At 45.8% G+C, this 16566-nt stretch overlaps 2 protein-coding genes across 4 annotated transcripts in view; one reads left to right on the top strand and one right to left on the bottom strand.

The window, feature by feature from the left end:
• Positions 1-140: 140 nt before the first annotated feature.
• On the bottom strand, positions 141-2484 carry GLRX2 (glutaredoxin 2). Of its 3 annotated transcripts, none has more exons than XM_050306758.1 (4): positions 2420-2484; positions 1750-1813; positions 1163-1339; positions 141-638 (listed from the first exon to the last, which is right to left on the bottom strand). In XM_050306758.1, exons 1-4 carry the CDS (start codon positions 2467-2469, stop codon positions 519-521), a joined length of 411 nt encoding a protein of 136 aa, XP_050162715.1. In that variant the 5' UTR covers positions 2470-2484; the 3' UTR covers positions 141-518. The 3 variants fall into 3 exon arrangements, with proteins under 3 accessions (XP_050162715.1, XP_050162713.1, XP_050162714.1); XM_050306756.1 differs by having other exon boundaries at positions 2458-2470; XM_050306757.1 differs by lacking the exon at positions 2420-2484 and having other exon boundaries at positions 1163-1358; positions 1750-1820.
• A 3922-nt stretch (positions 2485-6406) lies between these two features.
• CDC73 (cell division cycle 73) overlaps positions 6407-16566 on the top strand; it is a 104463-nt gene continuing 94303 nt past the window's right edge. Inside the window, exons 1-6 of the mRNA XM_050306615.1 lie at positions 6407-6568; positions 11949-12054; positions 13051-13120; positions 14167-14229; positions 14319-14371; positions 16158-16246. Of these exons, the coding sequence (XP_050162572.1) occupies positions 6438-6568; positions 11949-12054; positions 13051-13120; positions 14167-14229; positions 14319-14371; positions 16158-16246 (512 nt within the window). The 5' untranslated portion in view covers positions 6407-6437. The remainder of the gene's footprint in view (positions 6569-11948; positions 12055-13050; positions 13121-14166; positions 14230-14318; positions 14372-16157; positions 16247-16566) is intronic.

Raw genomic sequence — 16566 nt, 5'->3', positions numbered from 1 at the left:
ATACAGTTTGGGAGCTCAGCGATCAGGTACTGAAATGTGAGAGGCAGACACACACACACCCCACAATCACTGCAGCCTCCTTGGGCTTCGTGCTTTCTTCATTACAAACTGACTGAGAAGAACTGAATTTAAAGGCACCATTAAATTATACTGAGCATTTATTGAAACAAAGCTGGAAAGCCAACTAATGTGCAGCCAAAAAATACACGTTATTCTGGTACAGTTTAGACCTCTCTGAAGCAGGACGTAAGAGCCACGAAACGACATCACTGTCTCACACTTCGAGCCCTGAGTTACATAATGATTTTTAATGACCATTTTGATTACGACAAAGCTTAAACAAGGACACCAATTAATTTGCTGAGTCCATAAAGAGTCTGTCAGAGGACGATCTGTGATTCAGAAAGCCGTGGTCTGAAGTTGCTGAGTGCAGCTCATGCTGTGCATCTTTGTGATCTTCTGCATTCATCTGAAATTGTGTTTATACAAAGGAAGATGAAGCGAAGCTGGATGGCTGCTCAGGAATTCGCTTGTATTTGACACTGTTGAACTAAAGGAAGCAGTTTGCCTTCATCATGAAGCCTCTGAGTATCTGTTGCACCTCCAACACAAGTCCCATTGATAAACACTCTTGGGACCTGTCAAGAAAACAAAAATTGCATTAGTTACTTCTTGGAAAAAAGATAAAAGTCTTAAGTAAGCCCACACGGACTCTAATGCACACAACAGTTGTGTTCTTCTAGATGTATGTATAATATTAGTGTGCAACTCATGTTTCCATAATATTTACAGAGATGGGAAACTTTGAGTGCCCCTCAGAACTGGGATGAAGTCACTGTGTGGGAGTTTGTAATAACTGAGTCAAGTGAGACTATAGAAAATAAAATACAAGGCAATTGTTAAACACAATGGATTAAATATAGAGACGAAAAATGATACTTCAATTATTTTAGTGACAGTATGGAAAAGATAACTGAGGGACAGCCAGGGGGGCTCTAGAGGAAGAGAGGGTACAGAACCCTTCTGCAGTACCTTGACTTTAATTTAGGAGCCTGTATCCCAAGTTACTTGTCTCAAAAAGATGAAGAACTTGACATGGACATACCCCAAGGGGGACATGTGTACTCCAAGTTCTTACTTGTCACGTGTAGAAGATACTCACTGTTCTGCCGCCCGTCATCTGCTCAAGAATGTCCTGGAACAGACTCCCATTGGTGTTTGTGTCCAGTTCCACAGCCGTGTAGTTCACATTCAAACCCTCAAACAGCTTTTTTGCCATTTTGCAGTACGGGCACGTTGTTTTAGAGAAAATCACCACACAGTTGTCTGAAACGATGTTCTGGATGTTCAGAAGAAAGCTGAAGTCAGTGAGGTTGAAGTCAGTGAGCTTTATGCCAGTACATTTCCAACAATACTGAACAGTCGTGAGAACTTAACACAGAAGTCAAAACACTGCTATTATGGTCACAAATACAGAAGATTACTGCTGGCACCCATGAAGCCACGTTTGACCTCTGCTTGACTCCAAAAATATGAGCAGAGGTCTGAAAAAACATGAAATGGGTGCAGCCTAGGAAGATCAGGTTCCAGGGCTGCCAGCATGACTTGATAAACATAATACACAGGAGAACAGGTTCAATATGCACAACTATTTACAGCATTTCTTAGTATAAATAAAAAAAAAGGTTTTAAGTACCCATAGCTTGTATAAATGTTGAAAATAAGTAGAAGTCGCATAAATAACGTTACCTGTATTTGACTCGCAGCAGCCTCATTAGACAATCCTACAGAAGTAGACTGTAGGCTCCCCATCCTAGAACAAGAAATCACGATCAGATATTCGAGCTTTCAGACGAACATCACATTTTGCCGTTGCAAGTTCATTTCGGCTGCACGACCCGCACCGTTGCGGTGCTCAGCGCCCGTGGGGACAGGAGAGCCGCGGCCGGTGCCGGAGCCTTTGGGCAGCCCCGCCGGGCCGTTACCGAACGCTCCGCTCCCGGCGGGCCCCACGCGCGTCCCGCCCGCCCGCGGGAGCACCGGCATCCTTCCCGCCCGAGCCGGCCCGGCCGCCGGGAACCCCCGCCCCTCCCACGGCAGCGCCACACGATCCCGATCCCCGTCCCGATACTGGTCCCCATCCAGACCCCGGCCTCGACCGCGGGCCCGGCGATCCCTCTCCCCATCCCCATCCTTCTCCCGGTTCCTCATTCTTATCATGATGCCTCTTCCAATCCCGAACCCGATCCTAGTCCCTGTCCCAATCCCCATCCCTCTCCTTCTCCCAAACCACATCCCTCTCCCACTCCCATCCCGGTCTCAATCCCGATCCCGATCCCGATCCCGGTCCCAGTCCCGATCCCGATCCCGATCCCGATCCCGATCCCGATCCCGACCCCTCTCCCTGTGCCCCTCTCACCTCCCCCCCCACGCCGCCGCCGCCCGGCGCAGCGCCACCTGCAGGGCCATGGCCGACACCGGAAGGGGCGGGGCGTTCCCCGCAGTCCTCACCGCGGTCCGACACGGCCCGCTAGGCCCCCGCACCGCCCCACGGGGCTGCCCCGCGCGCTGCCGGAGCGGCGTGAGAGCCAGCGGGAGGGGCCCGGGTGGGGGGGATTTCCCGGGATGGGGGTCAGGAGATGGGCCAGGGATGGAGCGGATTTTCCGCAGGAATCGCGTGCCTAATGCCGTGTGAAAATAGTTTCTCCGGTGTCCCTTATCAAATCCTGATTTAGTGATATAAATAAATAATCTGGTTAATAATCTCACTGTGATTCCCAAAGCTGCGGGAACCGTTTTGTGAACTCCCGTTTGAAACTTCTGATGAAGCTATCACGTTAAGAGTAAAACGAACTTATCTGTTGCATCAAATTTGGCAGAAAACCCCCACTGCTGAGTTCCAGCTGCTTCTCAGGAACCATAAGGACCATAAGGAGGCAGCTGGGCTCGGGTGCTGAGGGATGGCCAGTTCGGCACTAAGCAACAAAAAATATAACACAGCCAGGCATAAGCACATGAAATTGGGAGATGCTGGTACAGCACTCAGAGCACGATCTCAAGCACGGGCTGCTTTCCACGTTTCCCGAGGAAGCGCTCGGTACAGCCGAAGGTTCGAGCCTTACCCAACAGGCATCCCTGGGGGAGGAGGTGGGTACAGCCTGCTGGCAGTCCCGGGACACAGAGCGGGAGTCTCCTCTGACCTCCCTGCTCTCTTAAGCTGTATTTATATTGTTTTCCTCGGGGAAGGAGAAAAGGTGAGTTACGGTTGACGCCGTTTTCTGTTGAGGTGGAGTTTGGCTTCAGCCCTGAGCACACGTGGGGTTACTGGAGTGAAGTTTGGTCACGGTTTAGGTCGTTCCTTTGGCTCCCGTTACCTGCATTGTTCCTTACAGAGCGTGACCACACACCCTCTGTACTGCTCCATCCTTTGTTCCATACCTGCACTGATTCCAGCAGGGCACGGCCACCTCACCTCGTGCTGCTCCATCCTTTGTTCCCTGCCTCCCTCAGCGCTCCTGCTCCTCAGGGTGCAGGCATCGTGTCCCTGGTGAACACTGCCAGTGCACACGCTGTCTTGCTGAAATTTGCTTCTCAGTGTTCTCCCCAGATGAAGGCAGCCTTAAGCGAAAAAAGGAAACCAGAACTGCAACATTTTCCTGAAATCTGAAAATAAATCTCTTTGCAGCCGTGTGTGCAGCTGATTCTGTGTCACGCCCTTCCCTGCTCCCTGAGCAGCAGCACTGAAATGAGTGGCTTTTTGGTGTCATTGTAACACTGCAATACTGAAGAAAGTATTACCTGGAGGGTAGCAGATGTACAGGATGTGTTTCCTAAGACACAGCACTGGCTTAGGTGATGCAGGTATTTGGATGAGGCATGGACACAGGACTTGGCCCACTGGAAGCATTTCAGGTTCCATTCCAGTTTTCATGAGCCATAGCTCCAGTAATAATTCCAAATCCAGTCCAAGGAATTATATTCTGTTTATTCGTTATGTCTTTGTCTTCTAAGTACATCAGTATCGCTCTGTATGAATTGACAAATAAATACTGGCAGTGATTGGTGTAATTCACCGTGTTAGTAGTTGGTGCAGTGTATTTGTGTGTTACTATTTCAATACTACACGTGAAATGTTATAAATGCACTCATGGTACGTCACATGCTGAGTGCTCCTGACACAGATGGGGATATCGCTGACATCTTGGAACAGGGAATTCTGTGGGCTGTTGACTTTTAGTCTTTGACTTTTAGTTGTCAGTTCTTGGCACGTGTTACTCACAGGAAGAAAAATGACCCAACTTTGCCTTTTGCAGGTTTGAGCAGGGATAATGCTTCCTGCCAGTGTGGGAAGGTGTTCACAAAATCCTGAGCATCAAAGGTTGGAATAAGCCATGTGGGAGCTTTCTTCCAGGCCTCAGACCCTGGAATTTGTATTCCCCAGAGGGGCAGCAGTCTGTTGGGTTCTGCTGGGAAGTGCCACGCTCCCAGTTTTTGTGTACCTGAGCAGAAGGAATTAACCTGGAGCACGGAGGGAGCTCATTCCAGCCTCAGCTGTGCGGCTGCTCCGCTGAGCAAATGGTGTGACAGGAGCTCTGAGATCCCAAACTCCACGAGGTACCACAGGATGTGCTCCATGGAGTTACTGTTTGTCCTCCTCCGGATGCAGAGGCAATAAATATTTTCTTAATTATCTTTTTTTTTTTTTTTTGCTGTGGTCTTTTGATGACTTATTCATACCAGAATTAGATGGCATTTTTGTGATTGATAAAGCAGACATGTTTCTGTCTTTTTTCCCCCGCTTTATATCCAGGATCCAGAAGATTTTCTCTCCAGCCTGTAGAGCAAGATGCACACACAGCTTCTGAGAGAACCACAGAGTCACAGAATATCCTAAGCTGGAAGATCAACCCCTCCACCTCCTGGCCCTGCTCAGGACACCCCACGAATCCCACCACGTGCCCAAGAGCGTTGTCCAAATTCTGCTTGAGCTCTGCCAGGCTTGGTGCTGTGACCACTGCCCTGGGGAGCCTGTTCCATTTCCCAACCTCCCTCTGGGTAAACAGTGTTTTCCCAGCATCCAACCTAAACCTTCCCTAACACAGGTTCCTGCCATTCTCTCTCTTCCTAAGGTGTTCCTGTGTGTGTCTGTGCTGTCCCAGCCAGCACTGACTGTGCTGCCGGGCACACAGTCAGGGATAATGGGGTAAAACTCCATTAGCCATCCCCAGATCCCTTCCAGCAACCTCGAAAACCTCTTCAGCACCAACAAAACACCTCCTAGTGCACCACAAGCCATCCCAGCATCCCCCCCACACTCAGCACCCCCAAACCCCATCTTAGTGTGCTTTACCATCCTCAAGACCCTGCCAGAACCCCCTCGAAGCCCCATAAACACCCCCAAATCCCTCACAGCACCCTCCAAAACCCCTGTAGCACTAACAAAACTCCTCCTGCACCACAAACCATCCCAGCTTTCCCTCAGACCTCAGCAGCTCCAAACATCATTTTAGTGTGCTTTAGCATCCTCAAAACCCTGCCAGCAACCCCTCAAACCGCATTAACACCCCTGAATACATCCAAGCGGCCCGCAAAACCCCATTGGCACCCCCAAATCCCCCTGCCAGCACCCTCTAAAGCCTCCTCAGCACCAAAAAACCCTCCAGGTTATACCACTGAACAAACCATCCCAGCTCCGTGACCCGGCTGACACTGAGGGCATCCTGGTGCATCCCAGCTCCAGGAGAGGGGAAGCGGGGCGGATAAACTAAAGGCAGTGCCTGCGTGGGGTGACTTTTCTCATAGAATCGTAGAATCAGCTGGGTTGGAAAGGACCTCTGAGATCACCAAGTCCAACCCTTGATCCAACCCCGCCGTGGCTGCCAGGCCGTGGCACTCGGCGCCACATCCAGTCCCGCCTTAAAAACCTCCAGGGACGGCGAATCCACCACCTCCCCTGGGCAGCCCACCCCAACGTCCGATCGCCCTCTCTGCGAAGAATTTCTTCCTAAAATCCAACCTGAACCCCCCCCGGCAAGAGCTTAAAGACCATGCCCTCTTGTCTGGGAGAAGAGACCGACCCCCACACAAAACACGTTAAAACTCCGGGGCAAATCGGTGTTAAGGGATTTATTTCAGCCGCTTTTCCAGCAGAGGGCGGGGGGGGGCGTGGCCTTTCCCCTGAGGGCTGAGGGGGGCGTGGCCTGAGGGGCGGGGCGAGGGGAGGACACGAAGTGTCCTCCTCGCCCTGCCCTCAGGCCACGCCCCCTTAAAACCACGCCCCCATATGGGCGGGGCGCTGCCATGGCAACGCATCCGCGGCGGCTGCGGATCAGGCGTTCTCGCCGGGCAGCCCCGGGCGCGGCGTTCGTGGTGAGGGCGGGGTGGGGGGGGTCCTGCGGGCGGATCCCGGAGCCGGGAGCCGGAGCGGGCGGTCGAAGATGGCGGACGTGCTGAGCGTGCTGCGGCAGTACAACACGCAGAAGAAGGAGATCGTGGTCAAGGGCGACGAGGTGATCTTCGGAGAGTTCTCCTGGCCCAAGAACGTCAAGACCAACTACGTCATCTGGGGGTGAGCGGCGGCGGCGGCGGAGGAGGCGGCGGCGGCGGCCCCACCCCGGGGGGTTGCGGGCGTGTGGGGGGGGAGGAGGAGGGAGAAGTTCCCCCCGAAGTTCCCCCCGAAGTTCCCCCCAAAGTTCCCCCGGCTCGGTCCCCTCCCGCTTCGAGAAAGGCTTCCCCCCACAGAACCGTCCCAGAAGGGGCCGCGGCCGGGCCGTTCCTCGGCTTTCGCTGCCGCGTCCTGCAGACTCACGCGATGAGATGGCAGGAGGCGGCTTCTCCCGAGGTTTTTCCGGGTTTTTCGGTGGACAGCGGGGATTTTCGTAGCTACGTTGCTGTTCCGGCGCGTGGTGACATTGCCGGGGTGCCCCGTGCAGGGACAGGGGGTCGGACTCGGTGACCCCGATGGGTCCCTTCCAAACTCAGCATATTCTGTGTGTATATAACTAAACTGCCTTAGTTTGTTTATCCGTTTTGCTGCTGTCCTGGAGCTTTCGAACACCGGGGTCCAGACGACGCTCCCCCTGTGCTCACCTGAGCTGTGCGGGTGCCCTGCTCCTTCCCGGGGCCTCTTCCCGGGCAGGACCCGGCCCAGGCTTTTCCTAGTCGGTCTTGTCGTAATAAACAAGCAGAGACAGTGTTTACGTGGCTTCAGTGATTGTATCGGATAAAATGCTCATTTTCCGAAAACTTCCAGAAATCGGGAGTTTGTACCTGTTGAATTTCCTGGTGTAGTGTATGGGTTGCTCACGTTGCAGGGGAGTTCTTCATTAACCTTTCCTCGGAATCCAGCAGCTGCTTGCTTTTCTAGCCCTCGCTAGAAGGATTCCAACGAATCTCTTTCAAACCCAGGAGAAAGAAAATGCTCGTTGTTGAAGGTCAGGTAGCGAGTGTTTCAGGTGTGTTATCCTGTGAAGCTTTGTGGAGAAGCAAAGAACCTGCAGATTTCTCAAAAAAAAAAAGCCTGAAATTGTCATTCAATCTGACCAGGAATTATTTTTTAGTTTTGTTTTTATAATTATGGTATGAATGTTAAGTATCCTGACTTGTAGTTTGGGAAAGATAATAATATATGGCCAGTCTTCGTGAGCGAAGATCCGGGGAAGATCTTTACACCTTCCAGCCTGCGCATTGGATTTTTTAGGTGAGACACAAGGAAATAAAACCTGTTTGTTTGTCTTGATTTGCAGACGGGCTTTTTGTAGCTGATTTTACTCTGTGTCTGTTATAACTAGCAGTGTGCTATTTCAAGCACATTTCAAGCTTTCAGAAACTAATTTTGGAGTTATTTGTGTTTCCTGGCTCAGTAGGGGATACTGGTGGCTAGACCAAAGGGGAAGAATAATATTGAGATAGCAATTAAAGGTCTTAGTTGTATTTTTGCTGAGCGATGTGTGGACAGTCGTGGTGGTGTCCTTGCCACAAGCTGCTGTTCCCAAGCATTAACAAGCACTGGTTAACTGGACAGACAAGGCTCACTGCTCTTCTCTAGGGAACAAGAAACTGATACACCAGTCCAAGCGTAATCCTGCTCAGGAGAGCTTGAATTAGACCCAGGCATTGCTCCCAAAAGCAAAAAGACAGCAGCTGGAGAGGAAAACTTTGTACAGTCAGGCAGCTTTATCTTCGTGGTCACGAAGGAACTGTGGGTGATCAGGTGATACTCTGAGCAGAACAGCAGCAGTGACCTCCTCACAGCTTGTCTGTGTGCTCACCTCCTGAGGTAGATGTGGTAGAATTTGGAGGGTTTTTATTTGTTTGAGGTAAGTTAGTAAATCTTGTTTTAGACCAGTGGCTCCTGAACTTGTGATAGGATCGCACTGCTGTCAGCTCACAATGTTCCTTGTGAACCACTGTGGCATTTTGCATGTTGTGACTTCAAACTGAAGACACTGGAAAACTGAGACCAGTTCTGCAAGCCACGCTCGGTAGCTTTGACACCACAGTTTAGGAGCTGGTGCTTTATGTAATTGCCAGATTTATGAGAAACATTTAGAAAACTTTGAAGATTCAAACCCCCTTATATTCAGGTCACCTGACAGGTGCTTGCACTGAGCAATTGGTGGCTCAGCTTTTCAGAGAGCAGAGCTTGATTTCTGTTCAGGTGTCCACAGCACGCCTGCTGTAATTGCATCTCCAGCCTGGAGAGAGGAATGCCAGTCCAAGCAGCAGCAGTGGCATTTGTCCCTGCTAGAATTAGAAGGAGCCCCACGAGACATTTAGCCCTGACTCCTGGAGCAGCTCAGCTGGCAGAAGTCAGCAGTGCTGCCCTGCTCTGCCTTCTCCTTGTGCTACACCAAAGTCAGCCACGCAGGGAACTGGTCTGAGGAACTGAGCCAAGTTAGAAGTAACCTGAAGGGGAAAAAAAGGGGGGAGGGCACCAAGACTAACTTTAATCCAGATTAAGTTCCAGATAATAGTTACATGAATACTCCTGCTGGCACGTGAAGAAGGCTAGATGGCCTGAGATTAAGTGTTTTGTGTGTTTTGATCCATGGCCCCTGAAAAGTGATTATAAAATCTGTTTCAAAACCAAAGGAAGGAATCAACCTAACAGAGAAACTTATTGCTTTGTTTGCCCAGCCGAGGGCTGTATGTACAGCTGAGGAGTTTGAACAGGGAGCAGCTGGCCCTGGCTGTTGTCATTTGTGTGATACTCGATGTGCCTGTTCTTGTGTTCTTAAAGATTTCTGCTTGCTTTTGTGGATGAGACACAGGCCTTTACTGCCTCTGCCAAAATGCAGGCTTTGAAACAGGAAAGAGGAAATAAATCAGTAAAAAATTAATAAATTCCTGGTGCCCACAGGTGAGTGGATGAGCAGGAAATAAATTTGTGTTGTTGAAAACAAGCAGGTGAAACTTCCTCTCTTGTGTTATATAAACATTTTCTCCATTTTTAAGCTGGAGTTTTATTTTGTAAGAGATACAACTCGTTATTTTGCTTTAATGCTTATTACTGGGCTTGTTGAAGTTTGCCTCTAAAGATTTAGTCGTTTTCTTAACTAATTGATGCCATAACTGAATATGGGAAATAAGAGAATCAATTTCTGTTTCTACTTTGGATGTTTGTAAATTTAATGAGGTAAGCTACCCTCAGATCTGCTTGCTTTTAGTTGGCTGTTTATTGAACAGGAGCACACACTGAGGCTGAAATGTCAGTTTAGACTTAGATTTTCTCCTCGTATGCAACTTCTTGTCCATCTGATGATTTCCTTTTAACATGCAATATCTTGTTCCCCTAATAAAACATCCTCTTGGAGCATGGGGGTTTCTTGTGTGTGGGACTGAAGTGATGAAGTGCCAGCTGTGCTCTGCTGAACCTTGGCAATGCCCATGGCTTTGTAATACTGTATTTTCAAGTTGATAGGTAAGGGTTCAGTATCTTGTTTGTTTGTTTTTAAATTATGACATTTACCGCTAAATATTGTTAAAACTTGAATAGATGACCAGCTGAACTTATATATAATGCTCAGTGCATGTGGCACGCTCCAAAGGAATAATGAGTTTTTCCGACCTAGGATAACCTAAAGTGTTTGTTTTAGAATGAAGTGACAGGCGTATCACGGGACAACATGGCTTCACTTCAGAGCCAAGCCTATGTGGAGGAAGCTTTTGTTTTGTTTCTGCCACTGCTCCAAATATGTTTAGATACCACCTTATCAGAGATTGTTACCATTTCGCTGCTTACTCAAACAATTCCTTGCTGAGGAATCCGGTTTTGTTGGCTGGAGTTGTGGAGCCAAGTTTTGACTTCTCAGCAGTTGAAAGATACTTTGTCTCTTCCCTTTCCTCTTCAGCAGCAAAATGTACACACACCCCCCTACCCCACACAGACCGAGTTTTTTGGAAGGAGGAAACAGTGGTAGAAAGATCCTTTATTCTACAGTTCTACCGGTATTTTGGATCCCTTTTCTCTGTATGATATTCATATATTGGTTTTCTCAGGCATCATTAGGAAGGGGATGTTTTGAACCTCACTGCTGGTAATGAGTTTTGAACAGGTTATTGGACACTTCGGTCTGGTTAATTTCAGAAAAGTAATTGCAGGTAAAGCAGTAGTGGCATTAAATCTACAGTACTGAGGAAAGACTTGTACTTCTCTTGCTTTAGTAGGTGCTTGTGTAGCTCTTTCAGGTTAAGTTGTGGCTGAGTATTTTTTTATTTTGTCTCCCTTCCCCCAGAGAGGTTGGCACTTCTGTGGTGCATGTTCTGTTTCAATGCTGATGGGGAGCCATGAGTAAAGCCGCTGTACTGAGAGGGAAAGCTCCTTCTTGGGGTTTTAATGGAAGGGTTTCTTCCTGAAATATCTTGTTTCATGAAAATTCTGTACCAGTCTTAAATTTTATAGCTTTGGCTTGCCTTCCTTGGGCCTTAAGGTGAACCAGCTGGTTGGGGAAGGGGACTGGGCAGTGTGGAGGAGCCGGGGTCTGACAGGTCCCAAGTGGGCAGTGGAGTCGCTGCTCTTGCTGCTGTCCTGGTGAAGCTGACTGCCAGCTCTGTCCCTCACAGCAGTTGGAGTACGTAGGGAGTAGGTTTTGTTTTGAAACTTGGGCAGACGTGTCTTCCTGTACAAAAATCTTACCGTAACAGCATAATGAGTGAACGTGTGTGAGCGGGGGATTATGCTCAGTGTACTTGGAGCCCAGCTGGAACTGGGAGGTTAATTGTTTGGTGGGAGGTTTTCTTGCTAATCCTTGCGCAGAACAAATTCCCTTTTAGCCTTCAAAGGTGTCTCTTTCAAACAAGCTGTTTGAAAGCTGAGATTGAACTTGATGCTGTTGTGTTGCTCTGATGTGGTCTGACTTCAGTATGGGAGCTCCTTGTGATTTTGTAGTTGGTTGTGGGTTTGCTAGTTTTGTGTGCAGTCAGTTTCTGGTCACTCCTGATTTTGACCTTTTGGCACCATTTTGAACCCTTTGCTCTCCAGACTCCATGGAATTTATATATTCCGAGTTCTTCACTGTGCTTTCTCTAGCGGTGAAAATTCTGTCCTGTTATACCTGAAGAGCATGAAATAATTTTTTTCACTCACAGTTCAGTTATATTTTGTTGGCTGTCCCAAATAAGGCAAGGCAGTTCCTTTAATAATAATAATTAATCAGAATGAATCGTGTGAAATGTGATTGTTTCCCAGGTCTGGCTTGTTTATTTTACAACCCATCCAGCTCTTAGTTTGGCTTATTTTGGACAGTTTATGTAGTTTGTTCAGTAAAGAGGCTGCAGAACACCTATCCTTCACCCATATTTTTTAATGCAATTGTTAGTTCACCATTTTGGCAGTAGCCTGATAGTAATATTACTATAAAGAAAAGAGTCCTTTTCTGAAAAAAGGATGTACTTGAAACAGAGGTGGAGAGTTTAAATGTTACTATTTTTGTTTCACTGTTTTACAGGACAGGGAAAGAGGGCCAGCCCAGGGAATACTACACTTTAGATTCTATCTTGTTCCTGCTCAATAATGTGCACCTTTCCCATCCCGTGTACGTCCGTCGTGCTGCGGTGAGTACCTCATACCAAATTTGATTGTTTTCTTGTGGTAAGTGACACTGTGTAGATGTTTTTGGGGGATGGTAGTAGCACTGAGGTGTGTGAATTTGCCTGGGGAAGGGGAAAAAGATACGCACCAAGGTGTGTGAGTGCATGTGAGAGTTTAAAAAACACCCCCTCTCCATAAGGATCACACGACAGTCCCTGCCAAGGGGGAGTATTTTTCTTGACAAGTGCCTTCCTAACAGATTATCCCTCAAACCACCAGGTTGCTTTTACAGCAAGAGTGTGTCACCCAAATATTAACAGTAATGTTTCTCTTGATATTCTGTGGACACAGTTGTTTCCAGCACTATTTCAAAAGAGTACTTTTGTCCATCTGTTCTGTTGTGCAATCCCAATCTGGATGTTCCTTTAGTGCCTGAGAGGGCAAAGATCAACAGAACGGACTAAAATACAGCAGAATAACTTTGGAGTGGACTTGGAAGTAGCAATCTAATTAAAGAAATTAATAAGCTCTACAAATAAAGATTGAGGAATTCTCAATGGAAAAAGTCCTTTTGATTTCCTTTTAACTGCTTTCTAGGAGCCCACACTTCATCTTCCCATGTGCCTCGTGGTTACCTGACACAGCAGTCCTGCATGTTTTACATATTTGGAACAAGAAAATTGAGATGCTTCATTTCTGTGTATCAACACAGACTCCTGACAGAGAACTCTGTGTGTGTTAAAAGCTAGTTCTTGATCTTATTTGCAAGTTTAAAGTGAAGGAGGAAAAAGGCTGTCCTCTCTTTTCGGTTTTACAGCAGACAGCGTGTTTCGTTTTGTGCAGCTGAACATCCTCTAGGATGAGGTTGCATTTTGAAGCTTGATAGTTGAGCTTTCTTGGGTGGCAGGACACGTGTTCCTGTCCTTGTGTGAATGGGTACTTTTCAATAAAAGTGAAAAATCTTCAGCAAGAGACTTCGAGGGAAGAAGAGTTTAATGTCATGTCTGCTGTCTTTTCAGACTGAAAACATTCCTGTGGTAAGAAGACCTGATAGGAAAGACTTGCTTGCATACCTAAATGGGGAAACATGTGAGTGATGTGTTCTTTTGCCTTGGACACAGAGTGCACTTTACTGCTTCGTATTCATGGCACAGGTGAAGGGTAGGAGGGGAAGAATGGGTAACAATGGTCAGTCTGCATCTTAGCTGAATATGCTCAGACTTCTCAAACAAGGTTATTATATCTTGTGGGTTTTAATTTTGTTCTGAAATTAGTTGCTTTTATGGTGCTTAGATAGGAGCTGCATTCCTACATGCATGTTTAGAAGTGAACTGTCTTCTTCTTCTTATTATTTTTATTATTATTGTTGTTGTTGTTATTAACATTCTCAAAAGTTACATGTTAGAATGCTTAGCATGTATGTTTTTTCCTTCTCTTAGACTGTGGGAAGCTTTCAGTAGTACATTGTTCTTGAATGCAAGAAATGTGTGGGATAAAATCTTCAGTAAAATATATCAAATCACTGCTTTGTCAGTCTGACAGATTTACCTGGTATTTCATCATCTTACATTTTTTGTTAACAATGGTCAGAGTAAAGAGGTTTCTCTGAGAAAAAGATAAATATCACTTACCTTTCTAAGTTGCTATGTTTTGTTGGTGGTCTTAAAATGTTAAATATCCTGGAGTATGAGATTATTTCTGTAACAGGGGCAGTAAAACCGTTTTTTATATATATCTTTTAAAGGGACCAGCAAGTTGTCTTTATTCCAAAAAACTGGACAAACGGGTAGATCTTGGTTCCAGGTTCTAATTACCATTGTGACTCTCTTTTCTGTGGTATATAGAGATCACAGAATCCCTGACTAATTTATGTTGGAAGGGACCACAAGAGGCCAGCGGGTTTAATCCCCTTTTCAAAGAAGGGCCAAATGACCCTGAGCAACCTGATCTAACTTTATACTGAGGCAGGTTCTGAATATCTCCACTCCACTGGTCCCAGTGTTTGACTGCTTTTACTACCTAATATCTAGTTACAATTTCCATTGTTGCAGTTTATCTTTTGTCCTTTTTTCTTTCAGTCTCAAATATTATGGCTGATATTTTGTATTTAAACTGAATGTCCTGTTTGATTACAGCAACCTCATCAAGCATAGACAGAAGTGCTCCACTTGAAATTGGTCTTCAACGGTCCACTCAAGGTACAATTTAATTAAAAAATAACTTTGAGGTTTATTTTATAAAAAGTCTACTACAGTCTTGCATTTTTAATGTTTTCTTTTTCTTGTAGTTAAAAGAGCAGCAGATGAAATATTAGCAGAAGCAAAGAAACCAAGAATAGAGGTAATGACAGGAACTGCCATCAATACAAACTGGGGGTGGTGGTATATTATTTATTTGTTTTTGTAGAAATGCCTCTGGCTTGTCTGTCCTCGGGGTGCACACAGTACTTCTTTTAGTCTGTGAACTGGAAGGAGTTGGAATTAAAGCCTCTTATTTAAATGTGGAGTTTTGGTTGCTGGATGTATGTTGTAGTATGAAAGGGGAAGGCTTGACCACATCTCTCTTAAGTACCCTTTGCATTGTAATGTGTCTGCTGAGATGGGACTGGAATAAAAGTGCTGTGTCATGACTTGGTACAGTTATTTGCCATCCATGAGTTGGCATTATGACTTAAATGCCAGTCCTATATCTGTCTGTGGAGACTTTGTTTTACCTGCTAGCTTAGTCCCTTTCATATGAAACTGCCCCTGTGATTACTATTTTATGAAACTGTGTCTTAGGTGATTAATTAAAAAGTGTATTTTCACAAGTGCCTCTTTAATAGAAGCAATGTGTCTAATTATTACACATGTTTTATTACTTAACTCTACCTGGTTTAAAAAAATTAGTTAGTTTTTCTTATAATTTATTTTAGAAGTATGTCCATCCAGTTGTCTCCTCTGAGTTACAAATCTGACTGTACATGTTTTCAAAGTACTGAGGCGTTACGATTCTTCTTAAATGAAGAATTATCAAAATACGTAAATTCACTTATTCAGGAATTGGATTTGAACATTGCTTGTGCTTACCTAGAACTGCATAGGTGTCATAGAAACTTTATGCATTCTTGAGGGCACGTGAGCAGATGATTGCTGTGATATGACCTGTTGGTGATCCATAGACTTCATTCTGCATTACCCTGTGTGGTTATGATGCCAGTATGTTTTGAAACGGTATTATCTTCACCACCATAATTTGGATAATCAGGAGTTCTGCATATAAGTGTAATGAGGTTATAGCCACCTTCTCTTTGTTTCCTTGCTGCTCTGGCAGCTTGGTGCCTGTGCAGTCTCTTCTAAGTTAATGGGAGATCATCCCAGTGTAGAGATTCCAGGTCTCTCCTGATGTATGGGCATGAGGTTCTGCTGTGCTTCAACCTTTCCAAACAGCCTTTTAGCAACAGGATGGGCTTGATGCTGATTTTAGTTCGGTGGGGAAATGAGACAGGTTGAACACAAGTAGTATTGACATTAAGAAGCTCAAAAGAGCGAATAAAATTACATCTCTCTGCTGCTTTCTCAAATTACACGTCTATCCCAAACCTGGCTTGAGTAACTTAGAGGCTTCCTTACTCTTGACTCATTTTTTGGATTTACTAGGAATGCCATTTCTAAAAGTTCTGCATCAAGATAAAACAATTCAGACCAATTCTTGTCTTTAAAAATGTCAATGATTAAATATCTGGGCAAACTTGAATGTTTGATAAATTTACCTTAAATATGTACATATGTGGATTTGTATTATCCTACCTGAATATGAGCATTGTTATAAGTTCTTTGAGTGATTTTAATTCTCTTCAAATTCTCGGAGTGATTTTTTTCTATTGTTCTCAGCTGTTGTTTAAGCAAGGCTCTTTACAAGGGAAGGGTAGTTTCCTTTTCATTATCTTATTTATACTTAGTGGTTCTTAAAAGGAAATTTCTGACAGCTCTACAGTTAATGCTAGTGCACGGATCAAAAATAACTGGAAATAAAGGTTGTCCTTGCAAATACAGTATAGAAAGTAGTTCTGAATGGCTTTAATTCTAGTTGTATCTATTTTTTAAAAGAGAATGCACAGAAGTTTAAACACTGCTGTTCCTTCCAGGATGAAGAGTGTGTGCGCCTCGACAAGGAGCGCTTGGCGGCTCGGCTGGAAGGACACAAGGAAGGTATCGTGCAGACGGAGCAGATCAGGTAGGATTGCTTTTTTTGAATGGCTAATGCTTAATTATAGGATGGCTAACAACTCCTGTGCTGTTCAAGGGAGCCTGTTTTACTTCTGTCCAGCAGCTCTCAGTGGAAATCTTCTTCCCTTAGATACTCCCATTAGTAACGTCTGGGGAGTCAGAGCTTCAAACATTTATGATAGAGAAGATTTGAGTCACTCATGGAATCCATAATTAGACCTAACCACATGAAAAATAGATATTTTGAATTACTTCTTCCTCTCTGTCTCTGTATAGGTGTACTTCAAAGGAAACCAGAGAAAAAAAGAATGTCATTGTCATACCTGA

The sequence above is a fragment of the Myiozetetes cayanensis genome, unplaced genomic scaffold (genome assembly GCF_022539395.1).
Source record: "Myiozetetes cayanensis isolate MyiCay16 unplaced genomic scaffold, myiCay2020 scf12, whole genome shotgun sequence".
NCBI classification, from domain to species: domain Eukaryota; kingdom Metazoa; phylum Chordata; class Aves; order Passeriformes; family Tyrannidae; genus Myiozetetes; species Myiozetetes cayanensis.
Note: the sequence above shows the minus strand (reverse complement) of the source record. Positions and strands in the feature narration are given on the sequence as shown.